This window comes from Nothoprocta perdicaria, unplaced genomic scaffold (assembly GCF_003342845.1).
Source record: "Nothoprocta perdicaria isolate Ctin4 unplaced genomic scaffold, notPer1 scaffold_189, whole genome shotgun sequence".
Lineage (NCBI taxonomy): Eukaryota > Metazoa > Chordata > Aves > Tinamiformes > Tinamidae > Nothoprocta > Nothoprocta perdicaria.
Window position 1 is genome coordinate 121381 of NW_020455082.1, and position 19843 is coordinate 141223.

At 36.9% G+C, this 19843-nt stretch overlaps 1 protein-coding gene across 5 annotated transcripts in view; it reads left to right on the forward strand.

Annotated features, from left to right (window-relative positions):
* The window catches only part of NCOR1 (nuclear receptor corepressor 1), a 61068-nt gene that overhangs the window by 846 nt on the left and 40379 nt on the right, over positions 1 to 19843 (forward strand). For all 5 annotated transcript variants that reach the window (XM_026036990.1, XM_026036992.1, XM_026036991.1 and 2 more), the window contains exons 2-9: positions 7818 to 7867; positions 10058 to 10235; positions 12287 to 12435; positions 14314 to 14509; positions 15369 to 15551; positions 17369 to 17482; positions 18766 to 18822; positions 19391 to 19443. In XM_026036990.1, coding sequence (XP_025892775.1) covers positions 10128 to 10235; positions 12287 to 12435; positions 14314 to 14509; positions 15369 to 15551; positions 17369 to 17482; positions 18766 to 18822; positions 19391 to 19443 — 860 coding nt within the window. In that variant the 5' untranslated portion in view covers positions 7818 to 7867; positions 10058 to 10127. The remainder of the gene's footprint in view (positions 1 to 7817; positions 7868 to 10057; positions 10236 to 12286; positions 12436 to 14313; positions 14510 to 15368; positions 15552 to 17368; positions 17483 to 18765; positions 18823 to 19390; positions 19444 to 19843) is intronic.

A 19843-nucleotide genomic window follows, 5' to 3' on the forward strand; every position in this document is an offset into this window, starting at 1 on the left:
GTAGATGGTCTGAACAATCTGTTGCTGTCCAAAACGTGTTTCTTCCCATTTCACATATATGGTCTTCACCAGTGTTTTAATCTGTCATTTAAATATTGATGTAACTGAACGAAAAAATATGGCGTGATAACTTGCTATAGCGAGAGAGAAGTCTAGTTTTGAATTTCTTTTGTGACAGTATTCTTATATCAAGTATTTCAAGATATGGTAGTAGAATTACCAGCTGGTTGAGCCTAGGTAGAGTTTTTCTTCATTTTAGAGTTTTGGGGAAGAATATGCTATTTCAAAAATACTGTTACTCTGTATTAAGTAGGTTGGCCCTGGTTGCAGCTTAAGTGGACACATAGCATTGTGTCACTGTGCGTATGGGCTGTGTGCATCTGGTGTAATTTTACATTGGAGTTTCATTCTGCACAGAGTTATTCCTGATTAACAAAGCAATCTTGACATTTGGGAAAGTAGTTTGTAGTATTTGAGGTGGATTTCTAGTTAGCTGAAATATAGTGTCTTGTGCTGGGGGATGAAAGACCTTCATACTTATCCCTAGGCTTCAAAAGTTCAGAGGAAGCAAGCTAACAAAGGCGACCCTTTTTGCAAAAGCATGGTTAATTTTTTCTTTATGTCACTTTTCTAGATAGTGTAGTATGGGTTGCTTAGGAAGCACTGTTTGATTGTATCCTACATACATATAGTTTGCTTATTTGGAACATACTCTTTAATATTGGTCACTGAAATATGCCTAAATTTTTTACTGAAGCATGGGAAAGTGCAGCAATTGGGAATCTTATTTCTCCTGGAGTTATAATCTGTATTAATTAGTGTATAGAGGGTATATTTAAAGTTCTCTGTATCTAGTTAGTTAGTTATAACTCTCCAGGTTGACGTTTTAAATAGGAATAATCGCACACACAGAATCAAGCTATATTCACTATTCTGCATTGTGTTGCTGATGATTTATTTTAAATGTACTTGAGTCTCCTACAGTCACTCACTTTAGCTGGACTTTCTGGACATACGTATGTCTCATCATGATCTAAAGGGATCTAGGAAGCTTGCTCACAAATTGAGCTAAAAGTAGTGCTAGACTCGACAGCTTCCCTTCAATTTCTTCTCTCTGCTCCCCTTTACCATTCTTGTGGTTCCATAACTGCGTCTTCTAAGAGATTTCGTTTCTCAGTTACAGCAGGCATGAGAGATGCTCACAGGGAGGAGAAAGTGACAGCCCTTCAACTGCTGTGAAATGCATAAAAGTTACCGAAAAAGTGTTCGGCATTGAAGAAAAATAAGTCTTTAATCTTGTTCTGTATTATGTTGCTCTAATGATATTCTCGAAGGTGGCACCTAATATATTCTTTTAAAGCCCCTCAGCTGAAGTTGTGGTAAAAAACCTTGCTCATTTTCCTCTGTTTGCCTGCTAAACACAGATTCTGTTGTGTGATGAAAGTGTTATCTAAAGTTTTTCTTAAATTTAAGATTTTGGCAACTCTTTAAGTTGGAAGTGCTCTGTGCCTCATGCAGGTGCAGTGTAACAGTACAGTCCTGAGAACAGACTACTCATCAGACAGTGGTTTCATAATGCAAACAAAGGTTTCCTGAATGCTTGTCTTGCTCTCTTCAAGTCATTTATGTTCTTTAGTCAAAATCTGAATTGGTGTTTCGGAAAGCAAGCTATAAACTGAACGAGCTACCTAGTGTCTCTACTGTAAATGTTCCAGATGAAAATTCTGACCTATGCACAACTGCTGTCTGTAAATATTTACTTTGGGCTATTTCTAAATTATGCAAATAGCCAGGAACTTGCTGAATACATTTTCCGTTTTATTTTTTTCTCTCTTTCAGTGCTTCCCCATCTAGTAACGATGTTTTGTGATCATCTCTTCCTCTTTAGTGCTTGTTCAGTGTGTATTCACTGTCTGTTAAATTATTACCACAGCCTAGGCCCACTGAGGTTTAAGTTTAGAGAGCTGATGTGTACACAGAGTTCCAACCTACCTTGGAGCTACCTTTCCTCCCCATGTCCTATGGGAAATTTCTGTGTCCTTGAATCGCTTCACATCTAAACCACTCGTGTAACATTGCCACTCCCAGACTGATTTGATGTGCAGTTTTTTTCTTTAGGCTTGAGGAGGATGTTGGTCTATGTGGTTTTTTATGTCAGTGACTTCACCTGCTTCTGATTATAGAGGCTATTGCAAAATTGAGACACTGTATTGGTTCAAAGATACCTCAGCCATCCCTGAAAAGTCTTATTGTCATCAACTTTTAGCAATTAACTGAGATTAACTAAGATGATGTCTTCCTAATTCCTTTTTTTTTTTTTTTTTTTTTCCCCATGTTTAGTTGTGCCTTGTGCTGTGCTTCAGGAAAGGTACATTCAGTTAATAATGAGTGGAGTCTTCTTGAAATTGCAGTGCACGCTTATCCCAATGGAAGAGTTGGACAGGGCAGCCGTAGTTGTCACCTCGCTGTTGGGGACTGGCTGTGTGCTGCAGGCTGGGATGCTCTGCTGTACTGCTTGGATTTCTGGACAGAACCTGGGACTGCTTTGAAAAGTGAATGCCCTCTGAGACAATTTAAATCTCAGGGTTGATAGATATCAGGGCAGATAACTAACAAATGTGACTATAATTCAGCATGTTTATAAGCATACTAGTAAATAAACTTGCCTTTTTTGTGTCATAAAAACATAAACCTATTGGTTCTCCTCCTGTTCATCAGTGTTAGAAAGTTGAGCTTACTCAAGTTCATTGCAAGTCCAAGCACTATTGAGGAAACTAGATAAGTATGTTATTACAATTGATAAGTATATTATTACAGTTAAACATTGCCGTTTACCTCATTAATAGTAGTTTTTTTTCAAAAACGAAAGAGAAATTATTTAAATTTTAAAAATGGTGTATACTTGATCATTTGCCATAGAGTTTTGTCCCAGATTTGTATTTTTTGGTCCTTCAAGGGGAGGGAAGGGTGATAATTCTTCTGCCATTTTTATGCTGTGCTGACAAGAGACTAGGTGTCTGAAAGGTAGGAGTTCTCCTACATAATCAATACAATTTAATAACTTAGATTTCTAGGAATGTTCCCCAGATCTTTCTGGATAAGGATGATCCCTCACATGCAGATAGCACAGATAGCAGAAACTATTTCTATAGGTTCGTATGCTTCATTGTGGCATCAGTGAGTAGACTAGTGCACAGTTAGATCCTTCAAGGTGTTTTTTTTTTTCCTTTATAAATATAAAGGTTTGCTTACACCGATTGTAGTTCAAGATCTCTTCTGTGCTTTGTAATTTTCTGTGATCTAGAAGCTGTTGTGTGAGCTTGAGTCAAGGGTATTTTTTATGTTGCTGTGTTCCCTGATAAGTAGAATACGTCAAACTTAATAGTAATGCAGTAGCTTTGTTTCCAGAAGGCCATATTCTCTTTTCTGTGGAGTATCTGACTAGACTTGGGTATTATTTTATGTTCATTTAAAAAAAATAAAATCTTACCCCAACTTACTGTCTTTTTAACTAAAATCTAGACTTTTCAACTATTTTCGGATTAGAGAGAGATGAAAGGAATGTTGAGAGGCTCATACTTAAATTGTCTTGAATTTCTATTTATAGAAAGATACGGTTTCCTTTATACTACATTTTACTTTATAGAGATGCAAGTTTAGTTAGTAGGGATTAGTCAAGTTTGCTTTACTTTTTCAAATGTAAGCTATTTTAAGAAGCTGCCTGTATGATACCATTTTGAGGAAGAATGGGCTACAAGAAGATACAATGAATTATCCAGTCACAATTTTAAGTTTCCAGCATGTTAGGTGATTTCAGAAGCACTTTTGGCTACAGATGGCTTAACAGCAGAAGAATAAATTCATGCATAGTAGCATTTTTACATACCTATGCTGTCAGTCCGAGATGGAGAAACAAAAAAATGCCGTCTTGAAATAATACTTTTTGCGTAGTGTGTGAGGTATATGAATTTTGAGATCATGATGGTTATTTCTAAATCACTGGTGAAACGGGAGGAATTAGCAGTATTTGAGTAAACCTCTGTGAGTTTTTTGGGTAAAGATTTATGAGTAAGGATGACTTGTCAAGAAAGGTTACGGGTAGTTCTTGTCTGCTTTTTGCTTAGCATGTCTTGAACCATGCTAGAAACTGAGGTCCTGAAGGAAGCTCAGGCTGATTTTGTTTCACCTTCCAATTTTGTGGGTTAAGTTTCATGCTTTAGTTGCTGTTTCATAACCAGCTGAGCTACCGCTCTGACAGGGAGGGATGTTCTTCAAAATGGATAAGATAGACAGGGTTTAGGAACTGCTGCAATTACTTCAAAGCAGTCTTGTTTGTAAATCTAAGACCTTATGTGTGCGTTGGCTCCACCTGGAAGGATTTGTTTTGGGAAAACCGTTTGAGTTTTGGTCTTTAGCTCATGAAAGGGTTTCTAAGGGTGGGTTTTTTTTTTTTTTTTTTTTTTAATATATATATATATATAAACGTTGTGCACTAACTACAAGCTGTTTGCCATCTTGGGATTACTGGCAATGAGAATCTGGTGTTACTGTGAAAACTGAAGTATGTTTTAAGTATATTTAGAATATAAGCTGTCTTCTTTTCTTGGTATGACTAACTTTAAAAACAAACTTTAGTAAAGATGGTGCCCTGGGTTGATTTAAATCATTGCTTAGGGAAACATTTACATCCCCCATTTCCATTTGTGAACAGAGGACTTTCTCCTACCTCTTTTCGGTAGTCTCTGGTAGTGTGGAACTTCTTAGCAGAAGAGTTCTTGATGGGTGCTGTTGAGTCTGTGCTTTTCCCTGTTAAACTCGGGAATGATGAGATTGGTTTCTTCTGGGAGCAAATGAGAAAATGACTCTCTTTCCTCTTGCCTGTTTGGTGGTGAGCAGATGCTGAAAATGTTTACTCTTACCTGAAACACACAGTCTGCTTCATTTTTTAAAAAATATTTATTTATTTGGAGGGAGATGGATGACTGATTAGAAGCTCCCTAAGATGTCAGTGCAGTCAGAGTTTTTCCTGTTATGACCTTTCATATAATGTGGCAAAGTTTTATATAGCTGGGTCTTGTCTTATTAGCAGCTCTTCTTTAGAAAGTAAATTATGGAAGTGAGATTAAAATAGAATTTACTGGAGAAGGGTGTTCTTGTCAGCTCTGTGTGATCTGTGCCATTTTGGTAGAGCATAAATTTTGTTTGTATGTTAGCTACCTAACAGAAGAGAGAGTTAGCTACCTAACAGAAGAGAGAGTTGACACAATCTCTCCTCTGTCCATTTTCTCCCCAGTGTAAATTTTGAATAAATGTCCCTAAATTAATTTTGTCTTTATTACAAGTAGGATCTCTCTGCAGTATTGATGGATGTGGTCTTGTGATATGTGACATTTATTTTATTGAAACTCATTCACTGTAGTTTTTGATGATTTATATGAATTTAAAAGACGACTTGAAGACGACTGCTTTGGTGAAGAAGAGCCATCCTTGTTGTGCTTTAGGTTAGTTATGTCAGAGCCCAGTTTACAAAGCCTGCTGATTTAAAAACAAAACCACATGAACTGATTCAAACCATCTATGACTGTAATCTAATTTATTGCACTCTTCATATCATACTTCGTTTGCCCAAAAACAAGATGAGGAAAATTCCCCAAAGGATGTGAAAGTTAATTAGCAAATGTTTGTTAAGTACTTCAAGATGTCATGAAAATTACTTCAAATGCAAAAGTGTTAGCTTGTTTCGCATATGTGAAGAAAAATTATGACTACCCATAAGACTGGTCTTTATCCAAAAAAGATGAATGTGAGAGTAGAAGACTTGATTTTTCCAGCAAACAGCACAGTAGCTTCCCAACCAGAAAGCGTGTGATTCTTGTCCTTCCTCTGGCCCTTGAATTTGACCCTTTCCCTTGCGTTGATGTAAACATGTGTGGCCATGCATTGAACAGATTTGGGGAACTGACTTGCTAAAAATAGTCATGTGTTTTAATGTGCAGTAATTTCCCAAGTGAAGACTTGCTTTTCTCTGTGGTAGAGCAAGCTTTAACTGCTTTAAATGCTGCAGATTTGTAACTTTGGGGGTCTTAAGTCTTATTTTGGATTCAGTCACTGGCTTATTTCCTGCGTAGTTTTTGATAGATTTTTTTAACCTTTATGAGTCATTCTCCCATGTGTATGCTGAGGAAAATGTGTACTTCTGCTTCTCCCTGAAGCACTTTGAGATCTGAGGATCAAGAGATACCGTTCAAATTAGTATTGCCTCAAATCTGAAAGTGCTGTGACTGTTATTATAATACATGGTTCTAAATTGTTAGCAACGTAGGCAAAATTCTCCATGTATGAAAAATGTAAATGCAAATAGTAGTTTTAAGAGGAAGTTTGATCTGATCTCCTCAATGGTTTGAGCTGTCCAAAGGGGAAAATAATGATACTTTTAGGAAAAAAAAATGTTGAATTACTTCCTTGCCCAAGAAACTAAAATAATTCAAGATTGAACATATTTTCATAGTTTCTGAAGCTGTTACTGTTGTTGTTGCTTTTTCTCAGCTAGGTATCTTTAAGTTTAACAATTTATTTTTTTGACTCTTCTACATCCCCTGCAGTTTTCTTATTATCCATTTAACAATATTGACTTTCTCCAACCCTTATATTTTTTATTCTAGAGTCTAGATATGTCAGTCATGAACTGGAACACTGTAGCAGAATGGATCAGTTCCTGAAGTACAAAACAAGAAATAATTTCTTCTGTCCCTTCTGATTGTCAGTATATAAAGAGACAGACAGTTGGCCAGCCTGCTTGGCAGCTGTGTGAATGTATTAATAACCTAACGCTCGTCTTTGAGACGTTTAAGGCAGAATTCCAAAGACTATAACAATTTTTGTAAATGTTTATATGAGAAGCCTCTGAGATTTGCAGGACAGCATGAGAAGACGGTATAAACATATTTGTCTGAAAAATATGATTTTGCTATCATTGATCAGAGGGGTCAACTTCATCAGTGAGTTGATTACTTGTTACTGTATATCGTAAGTTTTGAGGGATGTGGAAAGTGAAGATAAACAGTCTTTGTTTGGGCTGATGGGGCAGAGGCAACCAGTGGAAGAATTCAGAGAGAGAGATGGTTAATAATGATGAGCTTTAAGGGATGATTCTGATTGGATTTGTGCAGAGCACAATGAAGATGAAGTTTGTTCTGGCAGGATACAGCAGTAATCCTGGATGTGATTGTTTACAGTCTGTACATACAATTATAATTCTATGCAGAGAGACTGCCACATCTAAACATTATCTGGATATATGGAACTTAAAGAAGTTCCAGAAGGAAGATGACATTGCGTTCACTGACCAAGACATAGGTTGATAAAGAATATGTATTTTTTTCCTGTTAGATACATGCAAGCAGATGCTGAAGAGAAAGGCAGATGCTTTAGATAAAAGGTCATAGGTCTGGAGGAAAAAAATATGGGTTGCCAGCAGAGAAATAAGAGCTGAAGTCAAGTATGTGCATTTACAGTTGCAAAATTAAGGTGGTAATGCGGAAGAGATGAGCAGAATATTGATGGCAATTCTGTAAGCTAGCATTAGTTCTTTTTTTATTTTCCCCTTTATAAAGTGACAGTGAATGCAAGCATGATCATACTAAGAAAGACTGGCAGATCAGATAGTGTTGCTGGTTTGACTCAACGTTGAGGAAACAAGGAGAAGATGTAACTTAACAGGAGCTAGGAAGGACCTTGAATCGTGCAGTGGTTTGTCTGAGGTTATGTTATTTTTTTAAGTGCTCTCCTGATTCTTCTTATTTCATTTGGTTCCTCAGGTCTACCTGACTGTGGCCCATGTATGTCTGGGGAAGAGGACAAGAACAGGGTGAGTATTTATTGATGCTTTCTCACAAAATAGGGTTTGCTTTTCTGACTCCCTTTGCCTCAGAGCAGATGTCACAGAACTAGAGAAGGTTTGGAAATGGGTGAGAAGGAGTAGCCAAGTAGACTAGGAATCTTCAGCAATATAGAAATATTGACTGAAGGGATATGATAGAGGTCTACAGAATCATGTGTGAATTGGAAAAATGAATAGGAAATAGCTGTTTGGTCTATTCTATTGGTTTATAGTAAAGGAAAGCAGGTGGGTTTTTTCATACAAAGTATAACTAAACTGTAACAGTTCTTGCAACAAGATGATACATTGGTTTAGAAAACAGCTGAACAAATAAATGAAAGTTTATACATATATTTTTTTTTTAACGATATAAAATCCAATTAGTTGTCTCCCACATATTTAATGTACCTAAACATATAAAGATGCTGAGATAGCACAAATTAGGGTGTAAGCAATTTAGGAACCTAAGATTTGTACTTCTATTGTTTGACCATCCTTGTATCATGCATCCAGTTGTTGATTTAATAAGACATTTATCAGCCTGTGCTGGGAGCAGTTAATAACTTATCATTTGATTGACCTGTCAGTTAGTAGTATAATCTAGTTTTACATAGACTTGTGTGAAAATTGAGAAAAAAAGAAAGAAAAAAAAAGGTTTCTCTTTGCTGCAGCCTGTCCCTAGGAACACATTTGGATGTTCAGATACAGTGGCTTGCAACTAGCACAGTGAATGTTAGCTAAAGCACCGCTTGCTTTCTGACACTGTTACTCTATTAAATGGAGTGCCTATGACTCAGACCTATTAGACCGCCACATAGTTTGCAAAGATTTATTGTAATGAATGTAGTGTGAATGAAAGATGTAGTGTAATAAATGCTAATTGGGAAGAATTCTTTATGTTAGAACTTATGTCACTTGAATATGAATTATAGGTGCTATAATTGGTATATTGGTACTATAAGACACAGTTGGAAATCAGTAGTATTGCCTTGAAAAAGAAGCTGTAGTTTTTCATATGTATTTTTCATAGGTCAAAATTGAATTTCGTATATAAATTTGTATTTGCTTCCCTGTTCTAATCTGATAGGTATAAGGTATAGTTATATAAACTATAGCTAATATAAACTAATAAAGCTTTTGTTTTTACAAAGAGGTGGGAAAAGAAACCTGGACAAGGAGTGATTAAAATATATCAGATAAATTTCTGTCTTTAATCTTTAAGAAGATTAACATAAACATAAAATTCTTAACATAAAATCCTGCTCTTTTCAGTGAAGTCATAGTTCAGCTGCGTAGCAAAGTGTTGAAAGCACCAGTGGGCACAGTATTTAGTCAGTGTCTTTTGATCTTCATCAGATAGTGCTGGCAGCTGAAACTATACACAGCTTCTTAGATGCTCGGACTTAGTGAAGTTGTCCAAATCTTTTCAGCATTTAAAACCTTCTCTCAGATCTGTGTCCACTGTTAATCTGTAGCTGTACTCCCAATAAGGCAAAAGTAGGCATCAAATGCCAACTATGCAGAATTGCTTTAAGGCTTTATAGTGTATATGATTGCTGGCATCCCACATGAGACAAACTGTGCTGTCAGTTGAAATAATGACTTTTGTCTGTGGCTGCTTTTTCTGCTAAGAACTATTTTTTTTTTTTTTTAAAGGCTCCCGTTAGATAGATGGTGGTAATGTTTTCAGGCCTGACTAATGCATCCTGGTTTAATGAGCTGTAGGTGGGTGTTGAGTCAAGCAACCCTATGACTGCCTGAATTTGAAAGTATAAAGCAATTCTTAGAATCCAAAAAAGCCATAGAAGAAACGAGAATGAACTTTGTTCTTTTGTGTTGTGATAAAGAAATTTACCATAATTGTATGTCCACCTATAGACTATTATAACCTCTTTAACATCTAAGTGACCTACTTTTCTTTTAAAATCCTCCTAACTGGCAAAATGATGTATTTTGACAATATAATCCTCAAATCTTTGTGTAGACAATGCTGACATGTCTATTTTTGAGCTCATTTAAGGCCTGTTAACATGTTTTAGACTAGAGTAACCTATTAAATAAATACATCAGGAAAAAGCTTTTACTGGTAATGGTTGTTTTGCTTAGGTGACTATGGCTGTAATGTATTGTGAGTACATCTGGTACTTCACTGCTTATCAGTGATCTTTTTTCCTTTAGGCGGTTTCCTAGAAACATGATTGCTTGCTGGTCTTGATCTCACAGCTTTGTGAAGACTTCTTCTCTGATAATGTCAAGTTCGGGCTACCCTCCTAACCAAGGAGCATTCAGCACAGAACAGAGTCGTTATCCTAATCACTCTGTCCAGTACACCTTCCCTGGCACCCGACACCAGCAGGTAAGAAGTAACTGCAGAGCAACATGACCAGGTAAAACTGCTTGGAAAAACCTTGGATTTGACTCTTGCAGCAGGGTTGATTTGCCTACTTATTCAAAAGTGTTTTGTCTTTGAATGTTGAGGAGCTGACTACAATGTAGCTTCTGCAAAGTGTTGTCTGTAGCACTATAGTGCTCCCACATTTCTGTTGAAGTGTTGATTCAAAAAGAATTAACCTTTCCTGCAGTACTATAAGCTTAACGTTACTAAAATCGATGACTATCACTGACTGTGGTCTTGGGAAGTTGTGAGGGTACCCTAAGTTTGCTAGATATGTGGTCTTATGAGCTTTGAAGTATTTCCTGTTATTTAACACATGGAAATCTACTGTCTTGAAGAGGCTATATTGATAACTTTGTCTGCTGGGTAGGCTGAGTCTTTTTGATTCTTCCTCTGCTTTTATTTTTAATGTTGAAAACTCAAATGTAAGTACAAAGTAAGTACAAAAAAGGAAATGTGCTCCTTGAGCAGAGCTGCTGCAAGGATTATTTAGGTAAATAGTGGTGGGTTAGGACTTCTTTGTTTTGTTTTTACTGAAAGCATTAGATTTCTGTTGAACTTGAGGAAAAAAAAAAATCTTTATCTGCTTTTTGACTCTTTTTTTTTTGATAGAATGCTAAGTTTTATAATTCTGTTTTTGTTTTGTTTTTTTTTTTCCTCCATAGAGAACAAATATAGGCATCCTGTTGTTAGCATTGGTTTCTCCTAACTTGAATTAATTCATTAGCTCATAATTCTTTTAGTTTTCCTTTAATTTATTAATATTTAGTCATCATACTAAATCTGGGCAATGCAGATGTGGCTGGATCTACCTAGATTGATAACGATTTTCCAAGAATAGGCAAATCACCTGTCTACAATTAGTATGCATTTCATATGAAAACAATGTTCTGGGTGTAGTGGCTCAAATCCATTGAGAGACTGGACTCTTGGGACATTTGTGGGCCCTGGATTTGGATGAGAAAATAATCTGCAATTGGGCTCAGGAACTTTCCAGGAGGGTAAGAGTGTTTGCTAAATTCTGGATATACTGACATAGTGCTTGATAAAATCTGGGGGCAGGGCAGAGAATGCAAATCTGAAGAACAGAAACCCGTATCACTCTGAATGTTCTCTGAAGCAGCTTCCTGACGGCTTCCAGCTGCCAGGGTTCTGTTAGGCAGGATTAGGAGAGTGGATTTCTAAGAATCTCATGCCTGGTCATTTCTGCTGAGCGTTTTATTCAGCCTCTGTGTGCTGTGTGGTGTGGTGGCCTGCGGAGGGCTGGCTGGTGGCTTTAGAACAGCTCAGGTTTCCCCATTTTAATGAAGTTCTGCTTCTGCTACAGATACTTGGGATTTGTTTTGTTCTACATGTATGACTGAAAGGAAATTTTAAGAATTGGAAATTTGTGGCCTGCTCTCTATTTTTAGATAGCTTGTAAAAACTAAATTTTCTGGGCATGTCTGGCAGAGCTTGTCATCAATTAATGCCAACAGATCATATCATTTTAGTTCTAGCATATCATTTTTAAAAACAGTGGTCAAAGATGTGTATATACAAATAAGTTGTCTTGCACCTTAGCTTATATTGATTAGGAGATGCATCTTGTCCAACTTCCTTTTAGTGCTAAGGATGGCATCTGATGTAAAAATGTCTTGAAGTGTTAATGGAGGAAATTGTGTTGAGGGTTACAGAAACATGTCCTTATTGTGCCCCTTTGGACTTGAGTGTGAAAAATTAATCTTAAAGAATACTGTTTTAGGTGTTCTAATGATGCAATCTTTTAAATTTGTAAGGAATTGCCAATATGTTAGGTGGAATTGTCAGCATGTTTATTCTCTTTAAAAATCATTAGGAAGATAAAACTGCCATTTATCAGCTTAATGTTATGGGCCAGAGCAAGGCTTTTGGAATTTGGACCAGATTTTTAAAAAATATATTTAGAAATGATGATTTCATGGTACTAAACATATTTGATCTTGCCTACTGCAGCTTTATTCTTGCTGACATCAGAGCTGTGTTTCATTTAGGAGTTTGCGGTTCCCGATTATCGTTCGTCTCACCTGGAGGTCAGTCAGGCAACTCAACTCTTGCAGCAGCAGCAGCAGCAGCAGCAACAGCAGCAGCAACTTCGGCGACGGCCTTCCTTGCTTTCTGAATTTCACCCGGGTTCTGACAGGTAAGGATATTTATTTTGAAATCTGTTAAGAGGTATCCTTTATGAGGCTGTTCTTTCTATAAAATTAATTTAGACTTCTGGGTAGAAAGTTTTTTGAGTTCCACCGTTTGAGGCGGTGTTTTTGTAGAACTACCTAGTTTAAAATCTATTGCATTTTTATTACTCTTGCAAAATTCTTCCCTTTGGCTTAAGTAGTAAGTCTTCTCTTTGGCTTAAGTAGTGTGTTTGTTTCATAGACGGGAGGTAATAGCTGCTACCTCTCCCTACACCTCTCATAAAAATCATGTCAGCCAGCTTCTGAGATACAAGTGCATTTGCAAACTATTTTTAATATTATTTAGGCTAAGAATGTGTTATATTTGTAACTTTGGATAATTCAGTCTTGCTGAGTAGAAGCAGCAAGTCTAAGAAACATTATGGTGTGAATATTACCTGTCATATTTCCTAGATTACAAGCAAAAATATTATTAAGCTTGTCTGTTCAGCAGAACCTGTTTATGTGGCTAGGTGGGTAAGAAATAGCAGAGCTGATAGGGTTTTTCAGTTGTAAAATAACTGTAAAGCACTTAAATGTGGCATAAAATGTAACTTCTAGGCACACAAGATTCCACGATACTGTTTAGCCTTGTGATAAGGCATTTGACAAATTTGTATCATGTTACAAATGCTGTTTTTGTTGGTCTGTTACACCGTTCCTGTTGTTGTGTATAGTGGGCACCTGCCACTAGTTATAGTGTTGCAGTTGGTATCCCCAGTAGTAATATCTGTCTTCTCCATAAAACAGGTTACTTTACAGCAGGTGTTGAGGAATATTCAAAAGTAAGTTGTTACTATAAGGCTGGTAGGAGCTAAATATTTCTTGAACCTGTTAACAATTCACTTGACCAAAGTGAATCCTGTGGTATGTCCAAAGAATATGAGATTTAGAAATTAAAAAAGCCAGTACTGACCAGAATAAGACTAATTGGATTATAGGAACATACTTGTATTTGGGGGAGAGAGGTTACTGTGTGATTTGTGCACTTTGATTCTTTGTTATATTGGTGCGTTACTGTGTTGTGATGCGCTTGTAAATAGTAGCAAATCTGCATGGAGTAACTTGCTGTGCTGTATTAGTGGTAGAATTTTATTCTGGACATTTGTCTGAGGTAGTTGGTTCTGAGTAGATTCTGGTCTAGCTTAGAAACTCATCAGAAGATTGCCAGAATTAGCTTCGTGATAATGAAATCTGGGGCTTGCATTGAATTCATGTTTCTTTAATCAAAATGCCAGTAATGTTCTGTTTTAGTGCTGGGATACAGAGTAGCATTAGATGGTCTCAAACTTCAGTTTGTAGCAGAAGTGAATTTCCTTCCCCTTTGTAGGATTGTAAAGGCCCTTTCGTTAGGGCTGACAAAATAGAAGAGCTACTGTCAGCTCTTCAGCAACACTTCGTAAGAAGGCATTGAAGCATATGAGGTTGTTTTATGGGCGTTCTGTGCATTGCATTGTAAAGAAGCTAGTGAGGCTGCTGTTTTGTTTCCTTTTTTTTATAAGAATGAGTTTTCAAATGACCCTCAAGTATAGACACTCAGGCTCATAGGCAGTTTCTGTCATGTAAAGACATTGAAGTGTAGATCAGGTTTGAGACAGATAGGCTCATGGATCATCTTGGGCATTCTATGTATATTTAAAATTTGTCAGCAAGCATGAAATAGGTTAAGTGTTGTCATCTGTCTTCTGTAGAATGTCGTACTGTACTTTTCAATATAATTTACCTATTGTATTTTTACAGATTTAAAGTGACTTGCAAAAAGTTTTCCTGTGGAACTGGAAGGAGCAAAGTAGCTTTTGTGTGTTTAAGATCTGTATTCTGATAATTTTTCTTCTGTGTATTAGGCCTCAGGAAAGGAGAACTGGATATGAACAGCCATTTCATCCGGGTCCATCTCAGACAGACCATGATTCACTGGAATCTAAGCGACCACGTCTTGAACAAGTTTCTGATTCCCACTTTCAGCGTGTCAGTGCAGCTGCTGTCTTGCCTTTAGTACATCCTCTGCAAGAAGGGTTGAGATCTGCAGATATTAAGAAGGTAAAGAGACTTTCTGTTGCAGTTCTGAAGGTGAAACTTTGTATGTTGTGGTAAACTAATCAATTCTTTTCAAATTGGGTTTTTGTTGTTGTTGTTGTTTTCTCCTTTGGGCTTGTTAGGCCATTAAGCCCAGAAATAGTCCGCACACTTTCAAAAACTGTGGCCAGAAATCAGGCTGTTGCTTTTTTCCCCCTCTCCCCCCTTCAAAGAATTTAAAAAAATAGCTGACACTTTAATCATAGGAAAGATGCCCTGTTTTGTGCTAGTTCAAGAGGAGATGAAGTTCTAAGTTGCTGCTGTGCTCTAAAGTTGTTTAAACCTCAACTGCAAAATGGTGATAGTAAAATGTATGAATTGCATGCATTTCTCAGAAGTTTTGAATTGAAAAGCAGAAACAAAATTTTTGTCTGGTTAGTTTAGTTTTAGTGAATAACTACACTAAATCATCAAGATATTCCCTTCTTCCCCCTCCTTAAGTATCCAAAATAAATCAGTTTGTAGGCACAGATTAATTCCACCTGTTACTGTTTTATTTGGGGTAAATCTTGGGCACTGTAGGTTGGTGTGGATATTCTCTGTTGCAGGTAGATACTGACTCTCGGTGCAACATGTATTGAGCAGACAAATGTCTTTTATATGAACATATGAGCTCTTAGACACGCACCCTCTCCTCCTCCATGGCAGGAGACATGGTCATTGAAGGCATGTATTAATGCTCTGTTAAAGAGCTGCGTAGGTTAACGATAGCTGGAAATTCTTACAGGTTTATATATGAATGTGTGTTAGTTTCATTAGTCAACATTCATGTTATCAGTATGACTTATTTCACTCTTTCTTTTTTTCTTCCTTTTTATGAAAGGATCCGGCTTTTGGAGGAAAGCATGAGGGACCATCTTCTCCAATTTCTGGTCAGCCTTGCGGGGAGGACCAGAATGCTTCACCTTCAAAGCTGTCAAAGGAAGAATTGATACAGAGCATGGACCGTGTAGATCGTGAGATTGCAAAAGTTGAACAGCAAATCCTTAAATTGAAGAAAAAGCAAGTAAGCTTAGCAGGCACTAATATTTTTATTTCCTAGTACGAAGCTAATTTTAAATAGGTTGGATACAAGCTAGTTTTAAATGTTTCTGAAAGCACAGAGCAGCAATGTTAGCAGCAGAACTGAGTTCTATTGCTAACTTCTGTTAGATGACGAATAAAACAAGGGCGATGTGATGACTAGAGTTTCAAATGGACGATGACTGCTGGGGGAAGGCAGGCTCTCATCTTTCCTCTTTCACAGTTGATGCAAGGGGAGAATCCTTTGCTTTTTCCCAAACCAAGGTTTGTACAAAAGCTCCTGGATCAGCAACTTTCACAAGGACAACAGATCCTAATATCTGGAGCCAAGGTCATCTTTGAGGAAAGTGTAGTTGGAGTATTCATAAGCAGAGATCGGAAAACTGAAAGGAGAAATAGACTCTTTCTTTAACCTCCCATCCTAGCTGTGCTTTGCATCCAAGAACTGCACTTCAGCCAGGATACGCAAAGGTTGGCGGTGGCTGCTGCCTTCCCAATAGCAGCTGTGGCTACCTAAAGGCACCCTGCAATCTAGGCATCTGTTATTCATTGACTGTTTATACAAAAACACAATCCTGGCCCCCTCTTTCTGCTTTGACTTTCCAAGATCTGGGTGAAAGGAGTGCTGGGTTTAAGATTCAGTCCTGGAACTATGTAGGAAATATGAATTATGCTGTAGGATTTATTAACCCGAAGGTCTGTCGGTAACAAACACTCAACTGGATTGCATGAATAGTAACTTCTTATATTTTTAGAGCATTTGATTACCTCTGATTTTAATGGCCTGTAAATTGACCTTAATTAGGAGAGGGGAAAAAAAGAAGTTACTAACTACCAGAGTATGTGTTAATGATACTTGGTGGGTCTTTTGCTTTTATTTGTTGTTATTCATTTGTTTCTCTGTTTACACAAAATCAACAGATACTTTTGATTATGCATATCTTCTTTGAAAGCTCATTTTTGTATGTGTACTGTGATTTGTTTTCAACAAATCACAACATTGAGTTGCTGTTGCTTTCAAGAAGTGGTTATTTTGGTAATCTGCAGAGATTTTAGATTTTGAGTTCTTAAGTGGCAGTATAGCAAATCCCAGCTAACATGGTAAGGCAGGATGGACCCCTTTCATCAAAGGTTTTTGTTGCCAACGTGAGTGAAGTACATTTACAATTCAAAAATGAAGTTGTTGCTGAGTGTTTTGCATGCAAAAGCAATTCACTGGAGTGTAACACGGAAATAAATACAAGGAGGTTTTTTTTTTTTTGCTTGCTTGGTATTGTGGTAATCTTGGAACTTCAGTATATATAGAGTAATCTACTTCTGATATGAAATATTTAGAATAGTGCTCTCTGTGGGTTGTTAGAAGGAGTTCTCTAGTTTTGCTTAAAAAATAAGACAGCAATAATATGAAAATAAGCAGCTATTAAGATTTAAATGTGTAATGTAGGCAGCCCTGTGGATTACTTCCTCTGCAGGAAGGCAGCTTTGGTGTTGCTAGTCTCCCAAATTACTGTCTTTGTTGAAAATCAAATATTGATGAATTATAATGCTACAATAGCCTGAAGTGCTAAACATAAAAAAATCTGATTCAATGCAGGTGAATCTTGTAAACAGAATATTTACCAGTCATGCAAAAATAGCCTTGTATCATCCCTGTTGGTATTAAATCCATTTCATTCATTCTGTGTTAGAAATAATAGGCACTACCAACTGTTGATCAGATGCATGTTTTATCTCTGGTGACTAATTACTGCTAAGGGTAACATGGTGCGGGTGGCTGATTTTCGTTCTCTTGTCTCTTAGCAACAACTTGAAGAAGAAGCTGCTAAGCCTCCGGAGCCAGAGAGGCCTGTCTCCCCTCCTCCCGTGGAACAGAAACACCGCAGTATTGTCCAAATTATTTACGATGAAAATCGGGTAAGCCTGCTTTCTAGGTTGCCCCAGTGTGGTTGTGAGTCTTATCCCATGTGCTAACACGTGTTATGTCTTAATACCCTCTTGTGAGGCTATTTTTGCTTTTTATGTTATTTTATTAATTTCTACACCCAACACCCACATTCGTCTCCTTTCAATATTCATTTACTTTTTTAAAAGAAAGATGCTTGCATGACATTTTTATTCTTAGACCCTTTTATAAGCACTATAGGGGAAACATATCTATGGCTCTCATGCCTAATCTGTGTGTGCATGTGTGTGGGTTGTTGTTTTTTTTAAATGCTTCAGAAATTTGTCTTGAATTTTTCTTTCTGCATTTGCGCTGGGGACAGTCCCATTTGCAGCTTTCATTTTCAAACCAGCCAGTTTAGCACAAGTACTCGAATATTAAGCTGCAGCTGGCTAAAGTCTGGTTGAAGTAATAGGGCTAGGGTTCAGTTCTGAAATATTTTGAGACCAAACAAACTGTTTTACCAGAGTGATGTTATAATACTCCCTTGTTATATAATTATTTTGTACAGCTGTGAGTTCAAAAAAAATTTCTCAGTTTTCAAGATGGAAATAGCATGTAGAGAAGTTAGAATTTAGCAGAATACTTTCTAAAAATACTTTGTGGGTTGTTTTTTTCCTGTATTTTTCTTTGTGGGCATCTATACCCTTGAGCTAGCACATAGAGCTATTGTTTTAGAAGAAGCAAGTTCAAACTACTTGACTGGATCATTTCAGATAGACTTATTTACTGACGAAGGGCTTTGGAAGATTATATAGGCTTGAAATGAACTTGTGAAAGCCACTGCTGCCTCCATTAGGATGTGAATTACTTTGAGGCCTTTTCCTGGTGTGGCATACAGACGACCTTTGACATTGTCCTATATATGTGTATGTGCATGATGATTCACGCTCCCACACTCCGCAGTCATAGAATTTTTGTCTTTCAATTCATTTTTCAAAGCTGTATGTCATAGCATTGTACACACGTCCTCTTAAATATTTGCTGTGTTGCATTTTTGTGGCTGTTCTTTTTGAAGCTTGGAGAAGGTCAGGTCCTGCTTGTGTTATCTCTCAAATATATGGAGATCAAAGTAGTAGCTGCAAAGTTCAGATACGGGTTTCATGATCAGCCAGAGGTAATGTTGCAGAAGTAGGTTAAGAAGGACAGATCTGGTCACACAGGATTTTAGCAGCTGGCCTAAGTAAACGATTTCAGCTGCACTGTAGACACGTTAACTCCAAGTGATTTTATACAAAACAAATTCTATTTACAGAAAAAAGCAGAAGAAGCTCATAAGATTTTTGAAGGTCTTGGTCCAAAAGTCGAACTGGTAAGTTTTTGTTTTTTCTCTGTTGCCAATGTGGCTTTCCACCATGAACATTGTGGTTGACGGAATCTTTTTGTTTGAGGGCGTAAAACCTTTTTGTTTCCCCTTTGGTGCCCAACTGTTTACATTAGTCTTGAGCTCTTATATCTGTCCATTTCTGAATATAGGAGCTGTTTGAATATCTCAAGTATTAAATAGAGAGAGCAGGTAGTGTAGCTAGAGAGCGTAGATTCAATATATATGATGTTCTCCTGTCCTCCTGTAGTTACAGGCAGTACATTTGGAAAGTGTATTTCAAGTGAAAGATGCTTTCATCTCTGTGTTCAGCTATAACACTGCAGTATACTAATGAATGCAGTTAAGTTTGAGGAGTCTCATTTTGTAAATATATGTTAGCATGTGTTTAAATGTAGTGATAATTAGAGCTTGAGTGATCTGATCAGCAGATTGCTGCATTTCACAGGCTGAGTACACTGGCGTATTATTTTAATATTATTAAAGGTATTTTATCTAATTTTAGCATTTTTGTGCATTAGTAATATTAAACATATTTTTTAACCCAAAATTTTAGCCACTTTACAATCAACCATCAGACACAAAGGTCTACCATGAAAACATCAAAACGTAAGTACTTAATATTGCCCTTTAATATCTTGCCCATTAAGATGTAAACTTAAACAGACTTAAGTATTCACTATTCTAAAACAAATTGTATTTTGTCTCGTTTCAAAGTATGACATGTATACTCTAACTATATTTAAAAGCTTCCAGAATATGTAATCTTTAGATTTTTATTCTGTGAAATAGTGCTTCAAGACATGAACTATATCTACTGATGGCAAAGGGAAACTAACTTTTCATCATAACTTAAAAGCAAGTCATAAACCCTGTTTTTAGTTTATTTTCAAGAAAAATATGTTCAGTTATTTTAAGTTTGGTAGGACCTATAGTCATTTTAGCATGTTATCCTTCCAGCAGTGAGCAAGAAAGTCTATCTTAAAGATGGAAGCTTCCCTCCATCTCT